Source organism: Trichomycterus rosablanca, chromosome 17 (assembly GCF_030014385.1).
Source record: "Trichomycterus rosablanca isolate fTriRos1 chromosome 17, fTriRos1.hap1, whole genome shotgun sequence".
In the NCBI taxonomy this organism is placed as follows: Eukaryota; Metazoa; Chordata; class Actinopteri; order Siluriformes; family Trichomycteridae; genus Trichomycterus; species Trichomycterus rosablanca.
Window position 1 is genome coordinate 15,346,618 of NC_086004.1, and position 10,811 is coordinate 15,357,428.

General features: G+C 38.9%; 1 protein-coding gene across 1 annotated transcript in view; it reads left to right on the top strand.

Annotated features, from left to right (window-relative positions):
- shc2 (SHC (Src homology 2 domain containing) transforming protein 2) overlaps positions 1-9,986 on the top strand; it is a 42,900-nt gene extending 32,914 nt beyond the window's left edge. The window contains exons 9-12 of the mRNA XM_063012760.1: positions 325-418; positions 1,555-1,722; positions 2,725-3,014; positions 9,744-9,986. Coding sequence (XP_062868830.1) covers positions 325-418; positions 1,555-1,722; positions 2,725-3,014; positions 9,744-9,872 — 681 coding nt within the window. The 3' untranslated portion in view covers positions 9,873-9,986. The remainder of the gene's footprint in view (positions 1-324; positions 419-1,554; positions 1,723-2,724; positions 3,015-9,743) is intronic.
- Positions 9,987-10,811: the final 825 nt, after the last annotated feature.

The following is a 10,811-nucleotide window of genomic DNA, read 5'->3' on the forward strand; positions in this document are numbered from 1 at the left end:
TAATAATAATTATAATAAATAAAACTGTCTTTGTTTTGTTATTCTCCTTGTTTGAATCTACCACCCCAGTTAAATTCTGCATTTGGGTCCAGACTATTATTAACAACAACAGGCTTACACCTGATGTCCCATCAACCATACAGGAGTATCGCCCACATACTCATACACATAAGTTGTTCACAATAAGCATTCTATTTCCATCATTTTAATGATCTGTTTATGAATTAAGCACTTGTTAATCTACAAATTAATAAAGGTAATAAAATGCAAAGAGAAAAAAAGACCACACTTGTGCTCTAATTTGATATTTATGTACATTTGTAGAATGGATCTACAGTTAAAAGAGATGTGGTCTCACTCCCAGCTACTCAACCATGTTATGAAATGCATTGGGACATGGAGAACACCAATAACACAAGTGAGACACATTTGACTTTTTGATAACAGTAATATACAGATTTTATTATACTGTATATTATAACATAAGAAATCATAGTACAATAATAGCACAAACAAAACAATAGTTACTTTAATGATACTGTAACATCCCTCCTGGTCTGGTCAATGCTCCATGTGTGTTTTCTTTGTTTGTTTGTTTTTAATGTCCTATCACTGTCCTTTGTTTTCCTTTGTCACCTGCTGATTGTTTAAACCTTTTTCCTATTGTGCTTCTGACTAGTGTGTGTACATCTTGTATTTTGCTTGTTCCTGGATGAGTATTGCTCTTTTAAAGCATCCAACATGTTTATCTACAGTATGTTCAAATGTTCTGTGTTTCATGCGTCCTTCCATGTGTGGTTTCTTTTTTTCCTAATAGTTTTTTTTTGGTTTTGCCCCCTGCTTGTTCTCTAGATTTTGATTATATATTTGCCTGTGACTACTTTGTCTGCCTGTCCTCTGACCACTGCTACAGACTCTGACTTTGATTGCCCAAATAATATGATCACTGATATTATGCACAAGTTCTCACAAAATATTCAGCCGCAGCAAGAACAAGTCACACATTTTGTGTTCTGGGACAACCATAGTTAACCCCTTCCCCCCTCCCCCCTCCCCTCAAGTGGTCTTCATCATGCCTCTGGGTGGCTAGGCCTGTCTCCAGTCATTTTACCAATCTCAGCCAGTCTTCTAGTCCTGACTGTCATAATAATTTTGTTGTTGTTTTTGGGCCAAAAAAGCCTCTGAATACCCCAGGTCAGCACCTTAGGCACCCCATTAGTCTCGTCATGCACATAGGAACGTGTGTTAGGAAGGGGGTTTTGTAACATCCCCCTCAGTCTCCTGTATAGTGTTGATATTACCTTGACAATGTTCCACATTTATTTACACCCTGTCATTGCCCCTTGTTTTTGATTTGTAGCATGTTCATTGTCTACACCCTTACCTAGTGTTTTGGGGTTCAATGCCTGTTCCTGTGTCTGGTTTATGTTCCTCTATCCCATGCTTGATTTCTATGTTTTTATTTACTTAAATTTATTTGAATATATTTTATTAATTAACAGGTTGCTCACCATGAACTAAAAACCTTTGTTGGTTTAAACATTCCACTTCCAGGTTTGACATGTGATGGGTATTTGAGAGCAGATGGGCATCCTCCTGGTAGTCGTGATTATGAAGAGCACCTGTATGTGAATACACAATGTCTAAATAACATAGGGTCTTCAGCAGATGCACAGGGAAGATTTGAACCTGACAGCCCCAAAAAGGATATCTTTGATATGAGTATGTCTGCCTTAATGACTAAATCATACAACAATAAATCTATCTGTTGATGCATGCTCAATAATCCAGGTACACAAATCCACAAAGTTGAATCAGTTCATCTGGACACAAGTTTGTTGTAGAGATACGTTTCGTCACTCAATTGAGTGACAAAACGTATCTCTACAACAAACTTGTGTCCAGATGAACTGATTCAACTTTGTGAACAATAAATCTAATTTCTAGAAAGGTCATTTTGTAAAATGCTGTAAAAGTGATTTGTTAATTCTACTGAACCTTTGTTCATTTTAGTAAACCTTTATTTAACTGACAAAATTAACAAAGACATTACTTTTAATTGACAGTGAAAAGTTTATAGTTTTTTTTTATTATACCATTTTAAGACATTCCACAATAAGCAGGTGAACTGGTAAGAGTAACATGATTGAATATAAATGGATGATCTTTCATCATCTCTAGTACATTCAGGGAGAAAAGTCTACAGAAATCTTTTAAGATCTATTAAAAAAGGAATGGCACATCATAAAAATAAGAATCAGACAACGTGACTATATAGTTTTTAGCAGCTTAAATGGATAGATAGATACTTTATTTATCCCAAAGGAAATTATTGAATTGTAGTCCTTCTTAAATCTAGCAGGAATGGGCAAATATTCCACTTGCAAAACGGCAATTAGTTTCTTCAGTTCACAAACAAATAAAAAGTGTAATAATTAGGAGCGGTGATGTAACGTTGTGGTATACGTTTGCTAAAGGAAAGTTGTTTAGTAAAAACATTGGAAATATTTTCTATGTACAAAGATTTTAGAGAAGTAACAAATCACAGAACCATGTTTTTATTGCATTTTCTCAAATGTCCCAACATTTCTATAAATGGGATTTGTAAGATAAGCATGTACAGTAACATTGTTTCACAACATAATTGTTATTATTGTACAAGTATGTTAAAAGCATTTGGTAATCATTTAAGTAAAAAAACTAACTACTCTTTAATGCTCCAAGAACCATTTGAGGATGCTCTGCGCTTGCATAAGTCTGGTGGCATGAGCCTGCTGGAGAATCAGTGGCCAAGCCCACCAAGCCGCCGTGCCCCTGTAGCCCCCACTGAGGAGCAGCTCTCACAAGAGGCCTGGTATCATGGGCGCATGAGCCGACGTGATGCTGAGAAACTCCTCGTCCGAGATGGTGACTTTTTGGTCAGGAACAGTGCCAACAACCCAGGCCAGTATGTACTAACGGGAATGCACTGTGGTCTGCCGAAACACTTGCTGCTTGTGGACCCTGAAGGAGTGGTGAGTTAATTGATCACAGCTCACATTTTATGGGTCAGGGTACATGTAGGCCCCATTTCTAATATTGCCCCTTTGCACATAACAAAAGCAGGGCTTACTCATGCAGAGTGTTAAGACAATACTGAAGCATCAACAGTGAAAATATACTAAAATGTCAATAAAATTCAATGAAAATATTGTAAACCTAATTTCTGCAAAAGTTAAGACAAGATAATAGCGAGATAACAGTGAGAATAGCAAAGGTGTAAAAATATAAATGTATACATACAGTATATACAAAATGTAAGTATAAAGATATATGAAAGATACAAAGTTAGAAAAATTTATAAACGTTAACAAATTTTAGCAAACTTTGCACATTGTCAGGTATTACATGGTAATGAGGTATAATTTTCATAGCATTACACATTGTTTTATATGATAATACAATATTAGTATTGACTATTATGAGAACAGATTATTTGTCATGCAGAGTGGGATGACAGCTTGGCCATGATCCTTCATTCTCCAAGTGCCCCCCACTGAGTCCAGTGCACAACCCAGGACAAAACTTGCCTTCCTGATTAGTTTGTTCAGTTTCTTCGTGATGCCACTACCCCAGCAGACATTTACATTTTCGGCATTTAGCAGACACTTTTATCCAAAGTGACTTACAGTACTGTGACAGTATACTGTCCAAGCAATTGAGGGTTAAGGGCCTTGCTCAAAGGCCCAACAGTGACAACCTGGCAGTTGTGTGGCTTGAACCGGTGACCTTTCAATTACTAGTCCAGTTCCTTAACCACTAAGCTACTACTGCCCACCAACAGCAGACAACTCTGATGCCACTATAAAAATAGTCATAAAAATCATTGAGAGGGGCTTACTGTATTCCAAAAGACTGGAGCCTCCTCAACAAATTATACAGTGCCTGTGTTAAGTCAGTCCAGTCCAGTTAATTTTTTAGGTGAACACCTAGGCACTTACAGGTGTTGACAATCTCAATATGCCTTCTGTTTATGTTCACTGGTTTTGGTGGAGTGAATTTACTTCACCACCAGCTCTTTTAATTTACCAGTATAAATCTGTAAGCAGCTCACTTGACATCAGTCCACAAAGTTCTTGGTGAACTCCCTGTACTCGGTGTCATCACCATTCAAGATGTATCCGACAATAGCAGAGCCATCAGAGGACTTCTCTAGGTGGGATGTTGCAGCCAGGACTGTTCCCTGTGAGTCCAGGTGCTGCACAGTCCTTAAGCTGCACATGCTGAGGTCCGTTTATGAGATAGTCCATAATCCATGTGGTTAGAAGGTGATCCACCCCTACGCTCTCCATCTTGCTCCTCATGCAGAGTGGGCCTGATGGTGATGAAAGCACAAGTAGGATCAAATGACATGATTCCCAAAGTGCTTCCTGTCTTCGCAAGATGAGAGAGGGATCTTTGAAGAAGATAGATGATTGCATCATCCACACCAATGCTTGGCTGGTAGGCAAACTGTAGTGGATCCATTGCTGGTTTTACCAGTGGGTGAAGATTATCAAGCCTTCATCAGGTGAGAGGTCAGTGCCACTGGTCTGTATCCATTTAAATCAATGAGGTGTGCAGTCTTTGGAATGGGAACTACACGATGTCTTCCAGAGGACTGGTACTCTTTCCTTTTTAAAGCTTAGGTTAAAGATGTGCTGGACTATCCCACACAGCTGGTCTGCACAGTGCCTCAGAAGCCCAGGGATGATGCTGTCATGCGGCCTTTCTCACTTTCATCTTCATCAGTTCCCTCCTCACTTGTTCTTTACTGTAGGACAGAGGAGAAGGACTAGGTGCCAGGTGAAAAGGTGTGACGCACTAAACTGTGTTGTGTGGGGAGTGAAGTGAGGATGGACACTGGGTTTGGAAGCTAGGTATTATGCAGAAAAGCACTCGCAGCAGCTAGATGAGCCGACCCTCTACAGTAGCAAGTGGCTAATGCTAGCGGTAAAGTGCGGCGATAACGAAAGTAAAAACACATATTAAAATATTAAAATAACTAAAGACAATGAAATATCAGAATACTTGTAATCAAAATATACAGTGAGTGCACAGCAAGGGATTTTGGGAATCTGTGTAACCTGCTTAACGTTACTAGACCAATATACAGTATATATATATCGTGTAGTTCCAAAATTGTTGAAATTTGTTGAGGGAGGGGGCCCAAACATTTTTTTTTGCACTGGGGCTCATGAGCTCCTAGTTACGCCACTGCTGGGCATCTCCCTTTTTAAAACACTTTCCTCTGGCAAAAGATACAGGGCAATCAAAACAAGCACAACCAGACATGCAAACAGCTTTTTTCCCCAGAGCTGTAGCACTTCTTAACCACAGTTGTTCCCTTGGTTAAATACTTGCAAACAGTCTGTGTGCTGTCTGGTCTGTTAAATATGTAACATGTCATACATGTGTACTATGTGAACTACCCCCAAAACTAATTCCTCGTATGTGTAACATACCTGGTGAAATAAAGTGATTCTGATTCTGATATTGTTTAAAAGTTCCAAACTTACGGTGCAGCAGCAAACCTGCCTGGTGAGAGAAAGCCCAAAGTTTCATCTAGAGACTTTAACAATCTCATCAGGACAACAAACAAAATTCACATTAATGCAACAGACATACAGCATGATGTAATAAAGGCTGGGACAAATTTGTCAAGAGCCATGTTTACATGCAGCCTGATAATTTATTAATAATTTGACAGCCCAATCAGAATAGAAAACCTCTATGTAAATGTCACGGTGGGGCTAAGGACTAGACAAAGACAAGACAAAGGGGGCAGACACACACGCAGAGATGTATGGCAAGGTATTTATTAAAGAACTAAACAAGGGAATGACAAGAGTATGGAACATGAACTAGGTACACGGACTGGGAACACAGACTGGGAACACGGACTGGGAATATAAACTAGGGATACAGACTAAACACAGGTTAGGAACATAGGCTAAACATAAGCTAGGAACATTGGCTAAACACAGGCTAGGAACACTGGCTAAACACAGGCTAGGAACACAAACTAGGAACTGACTACAAACAAATGCAAGAAACATAGAGCAAACCAGAGTCCAAAGAAACCAAAGTAATCACCTGAGGGAGTCCAACACAAACAAGTCAAAAATAACCAAAAATAACCAAAATAAACCAAAATAACCCCTGCCAGCCTGTTCCTCAGCTCTCCTTTTAAATCCTCCCTGATTAGGATCAGCTGGGGCTGATTGCTCAGGGGGACCAATCAGGAGTGAGTGTGCTCACGGAGAAGAGGGGCGTGGCACATATGAGCACACAGAGGCTAGCAGTGTGACAGTAAACACCTCAGTTGGAATAGACTAGGTCGATTGAGGCAATTTCGAATACAATTTCTATCCAATTGAACGATGTGGGTAATCCTTCTAATAATCCATAAAATAGAAGAATTAAAACCATTTAAACACCTGTATCTGATTACATTACCAATCGGAAAGGTTAAGTACGTTCTGCACATCTGCATTTGCGGCATAGCAGGAGTTTACAAAACCCAACATTTATGGAGCAATAGTCTGCAGAAGTTTATGCTGAGAACTTTAAAAGACTTACTGTATGGGCCTTGGAATGTTGCAGGACATGACATCTTCTCCACAAGGCATGACATGATGATAAGGGATGTTTTTCTCCTTCTGAAACTGTCCAGCAAGACAATAATCACAAGCACACTTCATAAACAACCAAAGTCTAATAGGAATAAATTCTGGAATATTCTAGAGTGGCCTTCTCACAGGGAATCAGTCCTGGAATGTTCTGGAGTGGCCTTCTCAGTCTACAAATTTAAATCTTATAGAAAAATGTTGGTAAGATTAAAAAAAAAAAAAAAAGCAGTTGCAGCACAAAAGCTACTGATTTGGAAGCTTTTGTATAAGCAGAATGGTTGAAGACTTCACAACAGAGGTATCAGAAGCTTGTTAGAACTTACCAAAATTGCTTATTAATGGTAATCAAGGCAAAAGTACTAAGGCTGGGGGTTGAATAACAGTGCACATGGACATTTGCTAAAATAACTAGATGTTTTCATTTAAACTCTAAATTCAGTCAACGTAACATAATTAATATCACCTGTATGTGTTAATAAATTCTTTGATTACCTGGACAGCTTTTTGCATAATTTAAGTAAACAACGATTTTACAATTGAATTCTCTGTATATCACCGTAATACCTTCATAGGGACAGGGGTTGAATATTTCTGGTTGCAATAAGCACTTAATTTCAATCATTGCTTGCAAAATGTGCCAGATGTATGGAATCCAGAACAAACAAATCCAAAAGTAATAAACCAAAACAAATGCTCAAGAGAAAACTGAAACCTTGGTTGTGTGATACCATGAGACCAGTTTACTGAATGCTGCATCTAGAATGCCTTTATTTGTCATATGTACATACAGTGGGGTCAAAAAGTATTTAGTCAGCCACTGATTGTGCAGGTTCTCCTACTTAGAAAGATGAGAGAGGTCTGTAATTTTCATCATAGGGTACACTTCAACTATGAGAGACAAAAAACTATGTGAGAAAGATATGTTTCACTATGTGAAAAAAAAATCCAGGAAATCACATTGTAGGATTTTTAAAGAATTTATTCGTAAATTATGGTGGAAAATACTAAGTATTTGGTCAATAACAAACAAGCAAGATTTCTGGCTCTCACAGACCTGTAACTTCTTCTTTAAGAAGCTCTTCTGTCCTCCACTCGTTACCTGTATTAATGGCACCTGTTTGACCTCGTTATCTGTATAAAAGACACCTGTCCACAGCCTCAAACAGTCAGACTCCAAACTCAACCATGGCCAAGACCAAAGAGCTGTCGAAGGACACCAGGAAGAAAATTGTAGACCTGCACCAGGCTGGGAAGAGTAAATCTACAATAGACAAGCAGATTGGTGTGAATAAATCAACTGTGGGAATAATTGTAAGAAAATGGAAGACATACAAGACCATTGATAATCTCCCTTGGGGTCAAGATCTTATTCCGTGGTGTCAAAATGATCATGAGAACGGTGAGCAAAAATCCCAGAACTACACGGAGGGACCTGATGAATGACCTGCAGAGAGCTGGGACCAAAGTAACAAAGGCTACCATCAGTAACACACTACGCCGAGAGGGACTCAAATCCTGCAGTGCCAGGCGTGTCCCAGTACATGTCCAGGCCCGTCTGAAGTTTGCCAGAGAGCATATAGATGATCCAGAAGAGGATTGGGAGAATATCATGTGGTCAGATGAAACTTTTTGGTAAAAACTCAACTCGTCGTGTTTGGAGGAAGAAGAAAAACCCAAGAACACCATACCTACTGTGAAGCATGGGGGTGGAAACATCATGCTTTGGGGCTGTTTTTCTGCAAAGGGGACAGGACGACTGATCCGTGTTAAGGGAAGAATGAACGGGGCCATGTATCGTGAGATTTTAAGCCAAAACCTCCTTCCATCAGTGAGAGCATTGAAGATGGAACGTGGCTGGGTCTTCCAGCATGACAATGATCCCAAACACACCGCTCGGGCAACAAAGGAGTGGCTCCGTAAAAAGCATTTCAATGTCCTGGAGTGGCCTAGCCAGTCTCCAGACCTCAACCCCATACAAAATTTGTGGAGTCCGTGTTGCCCAGCGACAGCCCCAAAACATCACTGCTCTAGAGGAGATCTGCATGGAGGAATGGGCCAAAATACCAGCTACAGTGTGTGCAAACCTGGTGAAGACTTACAGGAAACGTTTGACCTCTGTCATTGCCAACAAAGGTTATGTTACAAAGTATTGAGTTGAACTTTTGTTATTGACCAAATACTTATTTTCCACCATAATTTACAAATAAATTCTTTAAAAATCCTACAATGTGATTTCCTGGATTTTTTTTTTCTCATTTTGTCTCTCATAGTTGAAGTGTACATATGATGAAAATTACAGACCTCTCTCATCTTTCTAAGTAGGAGAACCTGCACAATCAGTGGCTGACTAAATACTTTTTGGCCCCACTGTATACAGATGTACAGTACAACAAAATTCTTTTTTCACATATCCCAGCTTGTTTGGAAGCTGGGGTCAGAGCACAGGGTCAGCCATCATACAGCGCCCCTCGAGCAGAGAAGATTAAGGGCCTTGCTCAGGGGCCCAACAGTGGCTGCATGGCAGAGCTGGGATTCAAACTCTCAACCTTTAAGTTGCATGTCTTTGGAGTGTGGGAGGAAACCAGAGCACCCGGAGGAAACCCATGCGGACACGGGGAGAACATACAAGCTCCACACAGAAAGGACCCGGACCGCCCCACCTGGGGATAGAACCCAGGACCATCTTGCTGTGAGGTGACAGTGCTACCCACTTAGCCACCATCCCGCCCCACCCACTGATGACTGGGATATTGGAATAGGGCTTCTGATATATACCCAGAAAGGCATACATATAGAGATATACCTTAATCAAAGACCTAGGTTAACAGTCATAGTCAAGTTTTCATCATCAGTCCTGAAGAAACACTGTCCTTCAGTGTTTAATTTTTTGGATCTCAAAAATAGCTTATTTTTTGGATTTAGTGGTGTGTTGGGAACAGAAATACTTAAATGGGCTTGGTAGTGGGCTTCCAGGCCTAACATATTCCCAGGTTTAACTCATTCAAGTGAACTTTTGAACCATAGCTCACATTTGAATTTAATCAACATTCTTGCACAATTTACATTTTAAGCAGTTTTCTTTGTAAATTTCAGGTACGTACAAAAGACATGCTGTTTGAAAGCATCAGTCACCTCGTCAACTATCACCTGAGCAACAAGTTGCCGATTGTAGCAGCTGAAAGTGAGCTTCATCTCCAACAGGTGGTGTGCAAAAAGCAATGACCACAAAAACCAGTATAATAAACATTTTTATTTTTAATTTTATGTTATATTTTATTTTTAAGTTTTCTCTCAGGTTATAATACAGCCAGAGAAAGTGCAACCAAGTCTCTGGGTCCCACACATTTGCCTTAAATGCATATTTTCTGCTTGCACAGGATAAACTGCACATTATACATTTGAGAATAAAACTGTTTCCAGTATGTAAGTCTGTTTAGTGAATGTTTGCACACACACCTCTGAATAGGCTGCTGTCAGTGAAGTTTACTGTACCAAAACAACAATATATACATTATAATTTTCAGAGCTGTTGTATGTAATGTAATTAACAACATTTTTGTCAATAGTAACTTTTTTTAGTAATTATTCTTGCATTATATAAATAAAAGAAAAAAAAATGAGATGTGCTTAAATGTGTTCAACTAACCAGTTTTTCATGTTATGTTGATAAATTATGTTTGATAATTGATTAGTAATACTGCTCAATGTTTCACAAACATTCTGACATTTTTCATATATTTTTTACAAAACCCAAGACTGAATGTGGGGTCACGCTTCAGAATACTAGTTATTATACATAGTGTGCATTTGTTTTCTTGTTTATACTGCATATTACAAACAGGCCCGGTAACAATTAACACAAAAACTACAAATTACAAATGATAATTGAATGAATGTGTGTAGTTGAATAAAAATATTGAATTCATCACAAATATGGATAAAATGTATATGGTTTATTAGTTAAGTTTCATACTTACTGTAAAAGTATGAGCAACAAATTAATTTTGTGGTAACTGAACCAGAAGTAAACCAATTTCCATTTCAATGTTCTGTTACTTCAGTGGTACTGGTAATTCAACAAAAACAGGGCCTTTAAAGAAATAAACATCCTTAAAATATCCCCAATCCAACTTTAATTTTCGAAAGCCAAACCCACCTTAT